This window comes from Anneissia japonica, unplaced genomic scaffold, assembly GCF_011630105.1.
Source record: "Anneissia japonica isolate Jap-2015-1 unplaced genomic scaffold, ASM1163010v1 scaffold288067_len33662_cov126, whole genome shotgun sequence".
NCBI lineage: Eukaryota > Metazoa > Echinodermata > Crinoidea > Comatulida > Comatulidae > Anneissia > Anneissia japonica.
The window spans coordinates 13,567-32,337 of record NW_022702416.1 but is presented as its reverse complement, the minus strand read 5'-3'; the positions used below and the strand labels follow the sequence as shown (position 1 = coordinate 32,337).

Sequence of the window (18,771 nt, the reverse complement as noted above, 5' to 3'; positions counted from 1 at the left end):
AAATGACTTGTTTTTGTTTGTATACTGTATAGTCGGCATGTGCTGCATATGTTTATGGGGAAATAAATTCCGATTTTGAAAAATAGTGTTCGAATATCAGTCCCTGAGTTTTGCTTGTCTAAAGAAGAGGTAAATAATTTGCTAAACAAAAAGGTACTCTTGTAACAGTGGATTATAATGATGAATGTAAAAATGGTTATGACTGGTTAAATTAAACAACAAGGCTGAATAATGTATGTAATCAGCTTCCAACTGCTACATCAGCCTTGATTTGCATAGTGTAACATCAGATTCGTCCAGATATCAGAAGTAGGGTAGATAATGCTGCTCCAGATTCAGAAGTGGAATGTTCAAGGATGAAATATCAATATGAGTAAAGTAGGCTAGGTCTATACAACACACACTACAGCACCTCCGTCAACAAAGAATGTACAATATAATACAAAAGGACATCAACAAAGTAATGTAAACAAAATATTACTAATTGGTTGATGATTTATTCTGTAGCAACAGACAAACTGGCAATCGTGTCCAGCTCTAAACAAAACTTGAACTAAACTGTTATAAAACTGTTGTAAAAACAGTCAAGACATAATCACTGTAAAACTATTACTATTGGTTACTAACAATATTATATAATAAGCGCCTCACTTTAAATTAGCTATAGCAATTGCAAACGCGCACAACTGTATAGCTCTATTGTACATTAAGATCAAATCCTTAATATGTACCTGTTGGAGACGGAAATTCATCCCGAATCCTCTAAATGCAAAATGAGGGAATAATCCATCTATTAACAATCGTTAATTTGTACTGACAGTGAACACTGGCTGCATGTGAAGCGTCGTTGATAACAAATGCTTGGCTGCATGCTCTCAGTGATTAAAACACGCTTGTTGTCGATCGCACCCTATTCATTGAAATGGAATATCCCACAAATCGAGATGCAATCTAAACATCGGGTGGGCAACGCGATGCGATTAATTTTAGGTGTAATCCTCAGCTGAATGTAGGTAAGAATGGCCCCGGAAAAAATGGCCCTGGAAAAAATGGCCCTGGTAAAAATGGCCCCATATGACAGGTAGGTAAAAATTGCCCCAATGAAAAATTTGGTAATAGAAATGATATATTTTTTTTTAATCTTCAAATATTTAAATACTGTATAAGCAAGAATTGAATCAAGAAATAAAAAATGGCCCTCAATTATAAAATTCAAGAAAAAAAAAATTAATAATAAATAAATAAATAAATGCTGTAAAATACCCTGTAGCAAAAATTTAATTAATAAATCAACATAAAAACCTACACTTAAACTGATTCAGTCAAAGCCAAACTGTTTATCTAGTTAATCTGCTAAGAAGGGTTAATTAATTTTCTTTTTTTTTATTGGAAATTCCGTAGTGCAGAGTAAATTTATCAAAACCCATTAAGTTTACAGTAATATGAAAAAAAAATTTAGTTTATACAGAAATAGTATCTAAAATGATCTCAGTTTCCAAAGTTAAAGCAAAAGATCTAATCTAAACACACAATATTAGGCAGGATGTATTTGTTTGGAAAAGAACCCACTCTTTTGTGAAATTAAGGGGTTTATAGGTGAAAATTTTTCCTTTGAACTGAGATCAATTTGTGACTTTTTTTATGTCTTTAAAAGCATTTGTTTTTTAACAATTACAGCAAATGCAAATAATGTTAATGATAATCGAAAAACAATGGCCATTGAATAACATTTTTTGATAGTAGAAATAAAAGTTTTAAAAACGTTATTTCACTAACAAAGTAGAGGAATGACATACAGTATACAGTATTTCAACTACCAAAATATGCAACTCATAGATAACCACAAACTTCACTTTTGTTAAATATCAAATGAATTAACTTTACATGTTATAAACAATGCAAATAAACAGTAGTTAAAGGATGTGGATCAATTATGTGTTTGAATCACAAGTTCATGTGAAAAGGGAAAAAGGAGAGGCTTACTTTCTCGCAAACTTAGCAATAAATTGTCTGCTTAGAGTTTATTCAAAGAAGTATTGCTTTTAGTAAACCGAATAATTAGGAATACATTTATTTAAGCAACTAATTTAGTTGCATACTTAGCTTTTACTATCACTAACTAAATCCAAGTGCCTACTACTAACTTAGAATTATGTATAGTTACGTATGGCAATTATGCTAAAAATTAAAATGGCGTGTGATTGTGAGGGTAGGGTGATTATGGTAGGATTATGTGGTATTGCTAAATCCCACAAACCTCCCAAAACACACTGTAGAAAATTAAACAATTCAATTGTGATTGACTAACTTGGTATATCAATAAGAAAATTAAATATTCATAACTATTTTTTGGTTAAAATTTAGATTTTTTATAAAAAAATACTTGCAAATACACCACAAACCTCTAAACACACTGTAAACCCCATCTAAACCATATAATTATGATTGTAAAAATAATAATTTGATGTTCATACTAACCCACTGTTTGTGGGGTTTACCAATACACAGATTGAATTTCTGGAAAATTGTGATTCCGCTTCCGTGAAATCGGCCACAATTAGTATTAATAAATGCATGATTTATGTTGATTTATTGATTATGTTTTGTTATTTTTTAACATTTAAATTAAAAAAATAAATAAAAAGTGTAATTCATGGCTTTGAATATTTTATCATTGAATATTAATTCTTGCAAAAAGTAAAATGTAAATGGCAATTTGTGTGATGTTAGATTCCTTTTAAAAACTAAATTATTTAAGATAAAAAAATGCATATATTGACTCAAGAAAATCAGTTTTAATACAGAATTTGATTATTGGGGAGATTTCTTTTAAAAACTAAATTAGTTAAGATAAAAAAAATGAATATAATGACTCAAGAAAATCAGTTTTAATTCAGAATTTGATTATTGGGGCCATTTTTTCTGGGGCCATTTTTTCTGGGGCCATTTTTTCCGGGGCCATTTTTTCCCGGGGCCATTCTTTCTGGGGCCATTCTTACCGTATACCTCCTCAATTTTGCGTTGTCTTCGCGATTTCGCGTTGTTTTGTTTTGAAATGCTCCAATACTGAGAAGTGATTACCCTCCAAATCAAGCATGTTCTCTTCCAATACTATATTCATCCTACCACATTCCTCTATCATTTCATCAACAATACTGACTGATAACCAGCAATACCTCATCTTAATATGGCTCAGGTATGGGGAGATTTTAAAAAGGAGAGCTAATGTTCTACCACAGAGTGGAGATAGGTTAATCCCACTCAATTCTATCAATTTCCAATTCAGTCTCATATTTACACCCGATTCAACCAGCCTTTCTAGGTTATAAGCTGAAAGAAAATAATCTCTCCATATGAAATAGCCATTAGTATAAGAGTAAATATCATAAGGAAGATGAATTACTCTGACTAACTCTGCAAGTGATTTACCATTAATACCTGAAAGGTTATTGCCCTTTAGAACAAGCATGTTGTCTTTCAATACTACTTTCTTCCTACCACATTCCTTCATCATTTCATTAACAATATTGCCTGATAAACTGCAATGATTCAGGTCAATATGGATCAGGTATGGGGAGATTTCAAAAAGGCAAGCTAATGTTCTACCACTGACTGAAGATAAGTTAATCTTACTAAAATCTATCCATTTCCAATTCAGTTTCCTATATACACCTGACACAACCAGTCTTTTTAGGTTATCAGCTGAAAGAGAATAATCACTCCATCTAAAAGTTTCATACTGTCCATCGAATAGTACCATGACTAACTTTGCAAGTGATTTACCATCAATGTTTGAAAGGTCATTGCCCTTTAGTCTAAGCATGTGGTCTTTCACATTCATCCTACCACATTCCTTCATCATTTCATTAACAATACTGACTAATAAACTGCAATAACTCATGTCAATATGGCTCAGGTCTGGGGAGATCTTAACAAGGCAAGCTAGTGTTCTACCACTGACTGCAGATAGGTTAATCTTACTCAAATCTATCACTTTCCAATTTGGTTTCATATTTACACCTGATTCAACCAGCCTTTGTAGGTTATCAGCTGAAAGAGAATAATCACTCCATCTGAAAACACCGTGCTGTTTAAAGACTACCCTGAGTAACGCTGCAAGTGATTTACCATCAATATCTGAAAGGTCATTGTCCACCAGAACAAGCATGTTGTCTTTCAATGCTACATTCAACCTACCACATTCCTCCATCATTTCAATAATAATACTGACTGATAAACTGCAATGACTCATGTCAATGCGGCTCAGGTCTGGGGAAATCTTAAAAAGGCAAGCTAATGTTCTACCACTGACTGAAGATAGGTCAATCCCACTCAAATCTATCAATTCCCAATTCAGTCTCATATTTACACCTGATTCAACCAGCCTTTGTATGTTATTACCTGAAAGAGAATAATCACTCCAAATAAAAAAATCATTGACTATTCTGAATAACTCTGCAAGTGATTTACCATCAATATCTGAAAGGTCATTGCCCTTTAGTCTAAGCATGTTGTCTTTCACATTCATCCTACCACATTCCTCCATCATTTCATTAACAATAATGCCTGATAAACTGCAATGACTCATGTCAATATGGATCAGGTCTGGGGAGATCTTAAAAAGGCAAGCTAATGTTCTACCACTGACTGAAGATAGGTTAACCTTACTCAAATCTATCCTTTTCCAGTTCAGTCTCATATTTACACATGATTCAACCAGCCTTTTTAGGTTATCAGCTGTAAGAGAATATTTACTCCAACTGAAAGTATGTTCAATACACGAAGAATCAGAAGTTTTATAATAATGACTTATTTTCTTCATGCTCTGACTAACTACATATATTAATGCTGCAAGTGATTCACCATCAATATCTGAAAGGTTTAAATTTTGCCTCCGTTGAAGTATGTTGAATATCAATACTACATTCATCCTACAACAATATTTCATCATTTTAATAATACTGCCTGATAGTGTACAACTGCCTACTTTTAAATATTTTAGTTCAGGAGCGACTTCAAACAATTTTTCTAGTAAACCTCCATCAGTATCGCGTAGATCGTTAATAGTAAGTTTGGTTAATTTCAACTTAGTGTGAGTTTTATGTAACTCATTTATAACTTCACTGAGTACAGAAGTTATACAGCATGTTATGGTAGATAGGTTTCTTGCATGTTTTAAGAAATGAATTAAAAATAAAGAACTAACTTGAAATTCAAACCTGAAGTTGATTACCCTTTGATTATATGTCATATCTATATCTTTCATCGCAGTGGAAAGAATATTGATACTTTTGTCTCCCCAATTAGAAATACATTCAAAAAAATGATTTGTTAGCCAAACTCCTTGTGCTACAACTGCGCTGTGTACAAAATCTCTGCACGAAATTCTTAGAGACTCTTCACTAGATATGTCTATCATAGAGATTGCTGCCTTTTCAAGCTCTTCATTTTTTCCATAATTCCTATTCTTACATTCAATGTAACACATAAGTTTGAATAGATGCATATTTTTTATGTCTTTGTTATTAGGAATTCTTCTGAATGACTGACATATTTGCTCACAGCATGCTTTCATTTCACTGTTGTTATCCAATTCCTGTAGTACAAGGTGTTCATGTTCATCTTTCACATGTCTGAAATATTGTGCTATTGAGTAAAAATTTGAGGCCCTCCTTATCAACCAATGTTTTAGCAATTTACCAGCTTTAGCACCAAGAAATCCTACTGTGAACACTCTTGTCATATGTAGATATTTATTAGATCTTATCACCTCATACTCCTCTGCTTTCGAATGATCTTCCTCAATTTTATTAGCAGGGTAAAACGCTGCACTCTCTTTCTGAATTCGCGCAGACAGGTACAGCCCGGCTAGTGCCTCTGAAATTAACTTGTGTGGTGGAGTGTACATCTGTCTCCTATCACCTGGATCAACAGGGCTATCTTCATAAACAAATCCAAAATCCAGTGCTAAATCTACTAGATTTTTATTATTTGCCATCTCTGACAAAACATATTTGTCAATAGCTAGTGCATTTTTCTTTAGTCCTTCATACATACATTCTCCTAAAGTTAAAAGTGCAGACATATATTTATCTGGAATTCTGTCAAAATTAGCAATTGCAGTTCCATTGCCAGTCCTGTTTAGGTATTGAGTTAAATTACAACAAATGATTTCCTTGAAGAGATCTGGCAAGTAGGTAGGAAGACGACGTATTTGTTTCCATGTGGTACAAATATGAAGCAATAACAGTGGAGATGAACACATTTCAAATGCTTCTTTGTGATCACCACCCCAATGCATTGTATACTCTGAATCAAGTCTGAGCTCTTTTATTAGCAATTCACCAACTTTGGTTGCACCAATTGATTTAAAATGCTTATGAATATATTTCTTTATGTTTCCTGGACTGAATCCCTTTACTTCAATGTGTACATCACAGGATTTAACTAAATCAGCTGTGTTGTCAGGTCGAGATGTTATCACCACTGTGCTTTTTTGCAATTCAGTTCCTTTAAATAGATCTAATGGGTCTTTAGCATCCCTTTCTAACTCATCATATCCATCTAACAAAATTACTATTTCATCATCATGTTTGACCAGGAAATCTTCAACAGAATTATCATTCAAATCATTCTTTATAATTATTCCATTTGAATCCATATTTTTCACAATCATGTCCAAGAACTTTACACATGCTTTAATTTCCCTGATATTCATCATAAACAGTAATTTATCAGCAAAGACATGCTCCTCATCAGTAGCCCACTGATAAGCAATATATTTAAGGAGAGTAGTCTTGCCCATTCCTCCCTTCCCTCTTATTATTACCTTACATGCATCTGTTGATTTAATAAGATCTAATACCTCTGTTAATGATGCAGGTTTACCTGCCTTCATTATACATGTGGACTTGACTTGTTCTTGTTCTATTTGTTGTTCCTCATCATCTGTATACTCTTCATCTGTATACTCTTTTTCATCTTTTTCTTCTTTGTCTTTTGGTTCTCTATTGCCTTTTCTTGTTGACTGATGTAAGATGAGTTCAGTAAATGTTTCTGCAATATCTACAGCATGATTTTTATGCCAGATTGATGGTGTCATTGTTTTTAAATCCCTATATAGTTGTTGTTGCATTTTTATCAGGGAATCTTTGATAATTATGTCTGGAACAGAAAATTAAACAACAATAATATAATTCTGCTACTAATATAGAGATATTTTTGAATTTAAAAAGTATTTTCATATTATACATTTATGCTCACATTAGCATTAATTGTATAGTCATTTAGCTATTTGACACTATACTCTACATAATCATCAACATAGATTTATCTCACTATTAGTAGAGTAGTATTATATTTCATTTACATGTATTGTATATTTAAAAAATTATTTTATTGACTAATCCATTTTCAGTTCATTATACAGTACTCATCATTTCATTTCCATTTTTGGATTTACACACAAATAGAGCTAAATCCACATCCACAAAATTAGCAATTTCTCCCTGTAGAATTATCATCATCCATCACCATAATCATCTCCATTATAATGATTATCATTAATATCCTCATCCCCATTTTCAGCATAAATGATCAGTTTTTGGGTAGTGTACTGGTATTTATTGCTTGTGTGTAAACTGACTGGAATTTTACTACCACTCCTGTTATTTTTTCTGATCATAGCAGCTACAGTAACAATAACTAAATTTCAACAAGGCATATTTGTCATAGTTAATGAAGCAGATGCCCTGCACATACCACAGTTACTACTAATATTTTCTGCTATTGAATAACGAAGAATGAATAAATCTGTTTTTATATCCATACCTTTCTTGTTTTTACCTACTTTTAATTATTTTAACAATTATTTAGAGCGACCAAAAATTAATTGAATAAATCACAGACAAAAATTATCAGATGAATTATACTGACCATTCTCTACATCATATATCAACTTCTTGTTTTTTCATCTGCTGCTTTTTAATTTTTTTTTTTCAAAATTTAACTTTAATTATGGCACTGTGTTTTTCGTACAATTTCATTAATGGTACCACAGTACTCTGTACAACTTTTTAAACCGCTTTTTAACATTTTTTATTTGTTCCGATACATCTCAATACTGATGTTTTTATTAAACTGTTAACATATTTTTTACTGTTCTTAAATCATTACCTCGTTTCTGTGTATTTTAAAATTTTCAACCCTTTTATCTTTGAATGTTCACCCCTTTTTTTGATTTTTAAAATATTTCTTAAAGAAATTTTACATAATTAAAAAAAAAATTGAATTACTGTTTTAAATGGTTTTATAATTGGTTTTATTTGTTTTTCCTTGTATGTTGATATTGACCAAATGAATGAATGAATGAATGAATATATATATATACATATATAATACAGTGCTATTGTTCAATAAGAGAAAATATTAGTAGTAACTGTGGTATGTGACGGAAAATAAAAACGCAATCATTCAGCACTCAGTACATACCTTTGTCTAACTTTTGTCTTGACCTTTTTAATGTTGATGGTTCTCCGTTACCTACTGAGTAAATAGAAATTGACAATTAGCACATTAGCAGCATCTACAATAGACAACAGTGTAATTTTCCTACTCTGAAGAGTGGCTTAGCTCTTTAATTTATGCACTGTGTTTTTCGTACAATTTCATTAATGGTACCACAGTACTCTGTACTACTTTTTAAACCGCTTTTTAACATTTTTTATTTGTTCCGATACATCTCAATACTGATGTTTTTATTAAACTGTTAACATATTTTTTACCGTTCTTAAATCATTACCTCGTTTCTGTGTATTTTAAAATTTTCAATCCTTTTATCTTTGAATGTTCACCCCTTTTTTTGATTTTTAAAATATTTCTTAAAGAAATTTTACATAATTAAAAAAAAAATTGAATTACTGTTTTAAATGGTTTTATAATTGGTTTTATTTGTTTTTTCCTTGTATATGTTGATATTGACCAAATGAATGAATGAATGAATATATATATATACATATATAATACAGTGCTATTGTTCAATAAGAGAAAATATTAGTAGTAACTGTGGTATGTGCAGGGCATATACTTCATTATTAACTATGACAGATATGCCTTGTTGAAATTTAGTTGTTATTGTAGCTGCAATCCCTTTAACACGGTCAAGGGACAAAGAACCAATCCTAACAAGGACAGAGTTGGCACCAGAAGAGGTAATAAACTCTAATAATTTACAAGTTTTACTTGGAATTTGATACTGTATTGCAAACTGCATAATTTAACTACTCTCTATAATGCAATATGTAACTACTGTAGTCTTTAACTTGTCTGTATATTTTAGTTTTGTTATGATGTATTTGTATTTGTATTTTAAAATAAAAAAAGCTTTCATCACAATATTAGTTTTCACAAGGACATTCATCTTCACTTACCAAAATACAAAGAATAAGAAATGTTTTTATATGCATTGTATTTTGGAATATAAAATGAATATCCTTGTCCTCAAAGCAATGACGTGCTTGTGTACATTTGTTACATTGGTGTGGCTATTTTTCATTATGATGTCACAAATAGACCAATTTCAGTCAGGAGAAACTTTCACTATTCATTCCACCTTCAAGGAGACAGGTCTCAATAAGTCATGGAATCTGTCTAAAAGGATGAATAAATGTATGTTTCTCATGATCATTGGGCATATTCGACTGGTTAATTTCGTTGACTACGAATTTTCGTTGAGTATTATTTTCGTTAATTTTCGAAAATTAACGTAACCAGAGTGCGTTAATCTGCATTAAGTTACACCCATAAATACTTAGTCTACCCAGTTGGACATCTTAGCCCCCCCATAAATTATATCCTAGAGCCGCCACTGCTTGCAAACTCAGATGGAAACGTGATAAATGAGCAAATTGTTGGGAAATAAGAAAAGATAAGTAGGGCTAGAACTAGAAAAATAAGAGATACTGTCCAGGGAGCTCTCATCTTTCCGGGAGAAAATATCCTCATATTGAAATTGACATAACAAGAAAATGTGAATCCACTCTGCATGGATTGTTTGGATTTATTGGCTTGTTAAAAAGAAAAAAAAAATCACATGATACTGTTAAAAAAAAAAAAAACATAGATGGGCGCTTAAGACAATTTTTCTGTTAAGAGGGGCATTTATTCAAGTGGGGCGCTTATTCAAGTGGGGCGCTTATTTGCGCGAGTACGGTATGAATAGCTTGATGAAGCTACATGATGTGAGCTACTGTAGCATTCGTTGTTTTGGGCATTGTGTGAACAATGCCCACTGCTGCCAGCTCTTTTTAGACAGGATATATGACCAATTCCTTCAACACGGTCAAGGAACAAAAAACCAATCCTGACAGGGACAGAGTTGGGACCAGAAGGGGTAATAAACTCTAATAATTTAAGTTTTATTTGGAATTTGATACTGTATTGCAAACTGCATAATTTAACCACTCTTTTAATATTATGCAATATGTAACTACTCTAGTCTTTAACTTGTCTATATTTTAGTTTTGTTATGATGTATTTGTACTATACAGTAAATGTCACTGTAATGCTATTAAATGGTAGGCTATATTGAATATATTACACACCTTCATCTGACCTTGATGTTCTTGGTTGTTCTGATTTTCCTGCCTTGTCTGCAAAGAAACCATTGGGTATTATGAGCAAAACAATAGTATGAAATATAGTAATGTCAAGTTTATTGAGTACATAAAATCAATAGTTTAAATAGTAGATACATGTTAAGTAATTTCAGGACTAAAAATTGAAGGGTGTAGAGAATACTGTTAATATCATTACTGTAATCAAATATTATTATAAATAATTACAGCTTTATTTTAAAGCAAAAAAGCTTGCATCACCATATTAGTTTTCACAAGGCCATCTTCACTTACCAAAATACCAGGGAACAGTGAAATGCAAAATACAAAGAATATGAAAACTTTTTCATATGATTTGTATTTTGATAAGATCTAGCAGTGGATTTCAACCAGTACCAAGCAAAGCCCATTTGAAGAGCAATAACTTGCTTGTGTACATTTGTTACGTTGGTGTGGCTACTTTTCATTATGATGTCACAAATGGAGCAATTTCAATCAGAAGGAGCTTCCACTATTCATTCCACCTTCAAGGAGACAGGTCTCAATAAGTTATTGAATCTGTCTAAAAGGATGAATAAATGTATGTTTCTCATGATCATTGGACGTATCTGACTGGTTCACTTCATTGACTACAAATTTTCGTTAAGTATTATTTTCATTCGACTGTTTCGTTAAGCAGACTTCGTTGACAACGAAAATTAACGTAACCAGAGTGTGTTAATCTGTGTTAAGTTATCCATGTGACCAAAACAAACGTGGCCAATTGGTGAGTTTAGAAACAACATTTGCATTAATATAATTTAGATTAAATTTCAGAAAATAAAAATTATAATATTTACTCACATTGAAGTCAAAAAATAATTGTAGCCTAACAGAATTCAAAAATTGGATAAAAACATTTCTTTTATGAAAAATACTGCCATAAGCCAAAGTAATCTTGATTACGCAGCTTGTATCGCGGTAACTATGCAGCCATTTTGTTTCTAATTGACTGGTCATCTACGTTAAGTAGGATTTTACCACTGCGCAGGTGGGCATGGTTTAACAAAGAAGGACCAATCAAATACGGCCATTCTCTTGTTCTGAAATGGGATATTATGTAACTGAGTGCTAAAATAAGTTCTAAAATTATTTAAAATAGGTAAACTTCTTCTTTAATAAACTATAGCAGTTTACCTTCCCATAAAGCTTTCACAGCCAAGTAACTTGGTAATCCTTCAATGAAACTGTAAATCTTTTCTTCACAAAGCTTCTTCCTATGCTCTAGATCCAGTATCATATGCCAGCTGTCTTTATAATTCTTCAACAGAGGCATCTCATTATGTCGTACGTCAAGCATGCGTATATCGTCTCTAGTCAGTTTCATCCCTAGCTTAAACAGGAATTGTCTGAATCGTGTGAATCTAGACACTTCATGTTCCTCGAGCCTTTGTAAAAGTGGAAGTGCAATTTTGGATTTGAAGCCAAATTGTTCAGTTACTTTTATTGTGTCGTACAGGATTGTGAGGTTTGTTCGACTCAAATTCCCTGAACCAGTTAAATTTTGCAGCAAGGATGTCACTTCAGTAGCCTCACTTAACTCAATATAATTTGGCACATGATCTGTGTAGAGAACTTTCAGCCTATTGATGTATCCAAGTCCATCATACCATCTTGAAAAATCCAACAACAGCTGTTTGAAATCACTATCTGAAATTCCTATGTGACAATAAATTGACTATCACTCAACAAAAATAGAAATGTACAGCGACAGAATTAAAATTGCAAATGTGTATTTGATCATCACGATTAAATAGTTAGCCCCCCCCCCCCCAGTCGGACATCTTAGTTCCCACCATAAGTTATATCCTAGAGCCGCAACTGCTTGCAAACTCAGATAGAAACGTGATAAATGTGTAAATTGTTAGGAAATAAGAAAAGAAAAGTAGGGCTAGAACTACAAAAATAAGAGATACTGTCCAGGGAGCTCTCATCTTTCCGGGAGAAAATATCCTCATATTGAAATTGACATAACAAGAAAATGTGAATCCAATCTGCATGGATTGTTTGGATTATTGGCTTGTTAAAAAGGAAAAAAAATCATGATACTGTAAAAAAAAAAAAAAAAAAAACATTGATCGGGAGCTTATTCAAATTAGGAGGTGTGCTTATTGAAATGGGGCACTTAAGACAATTTTCATGTTAAGAGGGGCATTTATTCAAGTGGGGCGCATATTCAACTATCACTCACCAAAAATAGAAATGTACAGCGACAGAATTAAAATTGCAAATGTGTATTTGATCATCACAATTAAAATTAATTCCGCTATAGTCAGTATAATCATAATCACAATAGAAACAAATAGTTAAAATGGTTTTTTGGTGAAATAAGTAAACAATAAACTGAAAAATTTGCAAATTACACAACAAAATTTAAAAATAATTAGATATTACCCTTAATAATTTCTAATTTATTTTCAGAAAAAATGGAATAAAAAAAAAACTCACATTACTATTAGAAGAAATGTAGGATTAATTTAGGAATTGTGTTGGTTTTTGCAGACTGAGAATGTTCAGAGTTCAAAGTATATTTTAATGTTTACATTTAAATAAATTTTTGTTTTGATTCTACTATATATCAATAAGGCCAAATAACATTAATTGTCAGTTTCATGTCCAGGATTTGAAGTTATTTTTTGGTGAGTGTATTTACTATTTGCTTTTTACTATCCTATATTAATGGTAAACAGGCTGGTAAATAGTAGAAATATAAAAAAATAAATAAAATGAATCTTAGTAATGTATTTCTGGCATTTATGTTCCCACCTCTTCTTAGGCTCGACATCATTCTTTCAGATAGTCACTATTTTTATTGTCCGTGGAAATATAAACGTTTTTCAATAAATAGCAAAGAGTAAATTTTGTCATGTCTCCAAAATTTGATGAGGGTGGGAATGTGAAACAAGCCATTAATTTTATTTGGCCTAAATGCAAATTTGGTGATGACAAAATGACACATTGTCACTATAAGAATTTAGAACTGTTTGACTGAATTAAGAGTGTGCTTTAGGGAGCTATTGATTGCATGGCGACAGTACAGTAGGACATAATGGCATCACTAAAGTCATCTGCGCATGCGAGAACATTAAGTTCTCCTCGTCGCGTGGATTCCAGGACACAATTTGGCCAAATCTACAAATGCAGAGAACATAGGATGCAGGGTAAGATGGTCACACATGAGTGATTCCGTTCCAGTGCCACGTCCTTGCACAAATTGAAAGGTTCCTAATATTTAGGCTCTGAACTGTGATGTCGGGGTTCAAATCCCACTCTATTCACTTTTGTTCTTGGTCACTATCTACATTGGAGATACAATTGCTTTCCACAGTATATTATTAAATTGTTGTAAATTACAGATGATTAGCTGTGTCACTCTCCAGGGAAGAGTGGAGGATTAGCACTTTTTTTGTTACTTTTTTGTTATTGCATCAAATTAGGATGTAAATATAATTAGAAATACAACATCATTATCTAGGCTTTACGTACTATTATCCAGTCATGAGCTAAAAAATTAAAAATTTTAATTCCAAATTTGAATAGCTTCATTTGTCTATTTATTTAAGTAAAACTTAAAATTAAAAATTTGAATCAAAAGAAAAAATTCCCCAGTTAATTTTCAGTCAGCTTTTGTGTATTAAGCCCCTTTCAGACAGAAAATACTGCAATTATACCGTAGTCACGCTGGCGCTATTGCTGGTGTAGACCCTTTTGCACAATTAGTAAAAATCCGGTATTAATACCGTATCATGCCTGAAAGGGGTCCGGCACAAAAGGATTTTGCGTCTGTAAACAAAGAGGGCGCAATTTTATACTGGCAACCCTGATCTAAAAACCAACTCTTCGCACATTCAACAAAAATGTTTCGCACTTTGACCCCTGATTTGTTATGCTTCAGTGATGAATGATGAACCGCTACGGTATTAATGCAGTATTTTGACTTGGCGTTTAGGCGTATTTACCCTTTCACATAGAATGCCACCATTCGCGAAAAACGGTATAAATAATACCGTATTGCAACTCTGTGTGAAAGGGGCTTTAATTTCTATTGCATAGATCCTTAAATTGGCTGGTAACCAATTTAAGGATTTTTTTAAAGTAAAATGTCTGTAAATCAGATGTAAACTACTTTCCTTTATCAGTTTCTCATTGGAAGTTAATAGTTTATTTCATTATTTCAAATGAGCAAACTGTTTTTACAGACATTGACAAGGGAGTATTAAAATTTAAGAGGTGGTTTACAACAAAGATGACAGACAGGAACATTGAAATTAAAACATAGAGATAATGTGAATCAAGACAATATAGAATGTATATGACCAGGGAATTAAAGTGAAGTCCTTTAAAATAGTGCAAAAATGCAACAATATTTATTACTAGTATTTACCTGTTTCCTCCATACTTTTTGACATGAGCTCTACTTCTTACAGCTATTTACGAAATACTTGCAATCAAACTGTTGTAGATTCACAAACTTTCCACTAAAAGATTAAAAAATAAGTAGCTTTGTATTGTTTATTAGCCATTCAGACCCTGTGTGTTACTACTGAGTGTCAGTCGATTAAACTAAGCCAGAGGTGAACAGGGCTCCGAAGAATGGAGCCGAAATATCCAATACAGTGGAGCGGGTGAGTAATAAGTTTGTTCATTGCCACTACGACTAACACTGAATTATGACATTAGGACATTTATTAACATTAGGCGCTACATAAATATTGATTATTATTATTATTATTAATAGTAACATATATGGTCGGAATGGCTAATAAACAATACAAAGCTACAATGCCCAATAGTAACCTGAGAAAACTCAAAAAATTTTTGTAACAAGATATAATATTGTCAGATTCAATAAATCAATTTTTAACACTTTCACCATTTACTGAACAGCTAAATAAACTACCTACCTAATACTGTTGCAATATCAAATTATGTATGTGGTATATATTTATTTCAACAATGTTGTTTAGTGTAGATCTAGTTGATGTTAATTTAAAATATTTGATACATACACAGCAAAACAATACAAAGGCAACAAAAAACCCCCAAAGCAAAATGGATTAAATATTTAATATTTAATATAAATATATTTTATTTCAATATAAAATTACTAGAATTTGAATTCGTTATACATTTTGTATAATGATGACTTCAAATTCAAATATATAATGATGTTTTGCACTTGTGGTAAGTTCAAGGTTATTATATCTCAATAATGGTTTACTTTTCATTTATTACATATCAATATTTAGGCCAATAGTAATTATTTATAGATAAAGTAATCATAAGAGGCCATAGTTTATAAAATAATTTGTTATACAAATTATGTAGTTAGTAATAAATATTCATTATTGCTATAAAGCATAAATTCTAATCTATGGCCACTTGACACACCTTCTCAGTATGCTAGTACTACAATCTTAAATTATGTAATTAACTATCCTACTTACCCTGGTAGTTTGTTCAATATTAGCATCAATTTCTACCCTCCCCTCCTTCTCTCTCTATTTTAGTTGCCTGCCTTCTCAAGTATTGGACAAATGTTATTGTCACATCTTTGCTCACTTTCAGAAAAGTGACTGGTAACGTTGATTGCTATAAATAAAGAAAAAATAATTAATATTTAATTTAACAACCTGTTAGTTCCTACATTTGATTACCTGTGTTTGTATAATGTTGAAATAAAGAAAATTAAATGAAATAATCGATAAATAAAATTCTCAGATTTGCTCAACCAAACAACTCCAGTTATTTTGATACAGTAATGTGCCATTTGTTTTCATCTTTTAAAATTTTTCGGACAATCAATCAATGTCACATTTATTTCACCAATGAAAAACAAGAAATACAATGGTGATTGACCAGTTTAGAAGCCTAGGCTTGTTTCAGATACAAGGACAAGCAAAAAAAAAAAAAAAACAAAACAAAAAAACAAAGATGAAATAAAACAAACAAAACAAAAATAAAAGTACCTATTGATAATTTGAAATAACTTATATTTTTAGGAGTTTCTAAAAGTCATAAGAGTATTTGTTTTTAGTCAATATTGTTCTATACATGCAGGCCATGGACACAAATTGAGAATTGCCTTTTAGGTAGCCTAACAAATAGAATACAAAGCATATTACATTATCTTGTCTGATAGATGGACATTTCCTGTGTACTGAAATAAATCATTAAACACTTTTAGTAACAGTTCATGGGTATGTCCATACATAAAGCATTCTAGTTGTACATGTACCTTATTTATCATAAATAGTGGCTCAGTATTTCACCTGTATGGTGATGATGTAATTATACGAATAATACATTTTTGGAGGTTATATATTTTGACAAGGTTTGTAGGATAGTCACTTCCCCAGATGATATTTCCATACTGGAGGTAAGGCAGAATTAAGGTATTGTGGAGAGCGAGTAAAATATTTGTAGGAAAAAACTGTTTGACTCTGTCAATTACTCCTATTGACTTAGAGATTTTTCTTGCAACAAAGTCAATATGAATTTTCCAATTAATATGTTCATTTAAAATTATCTCCAAGAATTGAACTTCTTTCCATTGAACTCTTGCCTTACCATTGATTTTAGAACAATTGTCAATTTTAGGGCATTTTTTCTGATTAGGGCGCAAAATCACATACTTAGTTTGGTAATATTTAACAATAGTTTGTTAATGCTGATCCAATCAAATACCTTTACAAGTTCATGGTTTATGTCAGTTAACAGCTGATCAGGATTATCTATTCTCCTGATAGGAAAACAGTCGTATCATCAAGAAAAGAAACAGTTTTAAGTACATTACTAACTAACTGAATATCGTTAACATAAATTAGAAACAGCAATGAGCCTAAAACTGACCCTTGTGGTACGCCACACGTTATGCTTGTGAGATTTGATTTGTATGCCATCGTAATGTTGGAGATAAGATCCACAATGACATAGATGTTGAATGGTTACACAAAACCCAAATTGATGTTCGTTTAGGATAGTGATTTATATAAGAATGAGTATAATTTGGAACACATAATTTTTGTTAAAGATTGGAAGGTATAATGTTTGTTTTAAACCTCCATGGGATAATGAATATCTAACCGTCATATGATGTTTATAAAGAAAGAAAAACAGGCTCAGCTTGCAATCATGCTGTTGCCAAATAATTTGTTAGCAGACATAGTGGGAGATTCAAACTTTTTTTGTCGCATGTAGAGTTTTGCAACGTAAAATAAACAACCTAGCACATGAAAGAGCACCAGGCACATTATTTCAAATGTGGTCACTGTAAAAAGAAACTTATAAACTATTTTCATTAAAATATACTGTAGTCTTTAGTAACAGAATCAATTATGACAAAAAGCCCTATTTTCACGCCCATTGTATTTCACACAAATACAACCTCAGATAGCAGATTCTATGGCAGTTTATATGACTATCAAACTCACATCGAAATATGATTATTAATATTATTATTCTGAACAATTAATCCTCAAACATATTTCATCTTAATAAGCCAAACTATGAAAGTCACGAATAACAGTTTTTCTATAATAAATATCATGCAAGTCATGTGAATCCGGACTTTTTGTTTTGTGTGTTGATAATTTTTTATCTCCAGTACAAAGAGTTTAGCAATTCAGCTTTCTACACTGTATGCTAAAACTTTACTTTGTTTAAAAAGGGAGGTTTGGTCAAACTAAAAGTTTATATGAGACAATTATTGTCATAATTATCACACAGTATGATACTATTGTCACTAAAACTAACTAAGTGTGCTGATAAGATTATCTACTTCGTCAGGTGATTTGTTCAAGTCAAAGTTCATACACCAACTGACTGTTGATATCTTTTAATGCTCAAAGTCATACTTGCACTGGAAAAGAAATGACCAAACAAGTGGCGTATCTATGAGATGCGTGGGGAGGGGGAGTAGCAAAAAAGACAACCAAACACAGCAGGAATCCTTCCATAGCTGTGTACAAGTACAATTACATATTGTTTTTTTATACGTTAAAAAGGTAAAGGAAGGAGAATAACCCATAACTAGGATAACATGCTCTCTTTCATATTCTTTGGAATGAGTAAATATATAAATCATATATAGCCCTTACGATGTTGTCTGGTTCCCAAA

At 31.8% G+C, this 18,771-nt stretch overlaps 1 protein-coding gene across 2 annotated transcripts; it reads right to left on the bottom strand.

Moving 5' to 3' along the window:
- Positions 1–2,883: 2,883 nt before the first annotated feature.
- LOC117103856 lies at positions 2,884–16,234 on the bottom strand. 2 transcript variants are annotated; one of them, XM_033244472.1, is made up of 6 exons: positions 16,100–16,234; positions 15,037–15,130; positions 11,790–12,311; positions 10,602–10,649; positions 8,491–8,544; positions 2,884–7,164 (listed from the first exon to the last, which is right to left on the bottom strand). In XM_033244472.1, exons 2-6 carry the CDS (start codon positions 15,059–15,061, stop codon positions 3,011–3,013), a joined length of 4,803 nt encoding a protein of 1,600 aa, XP_033100363.1. In that variant the 5' UTR covers positions 15,062–15,130; positions 16,100–16,234; the 3' UTR covers positions 2,884–3,010. The 2 variants fall into 2 exon arrangements, with proteins under 2 accessions (XP_033100363.1, XP_033100364.1); XM_033244473.1 differs by having other exon boundaries at positions 8,491–8,541.
- Positions 16,235–18,771: the final 2,537 nt, after the last annotated feature.

Coding starts and splice junctions, on each gene's coding strand:
- LOC117103856 (XM_033244472.1), bottom strand. CDS start 15,061: ATGTCAAAAAGTATGGAGGAAACAG. Junction 12,312..15,036: donor AAAAAGTATGGAGGAAACAG/GTAAATACTAGT, acceptor ATTGTCACATAG/GAATTTCAGATAGTGATTTC. Junction 7,165..8,490: donor AAGACAAAAGTTAGACAAAG/GTATGTACTGAG, acceptor TTTCTGTTCCAG/ACATAATTATCAAAGATTCC.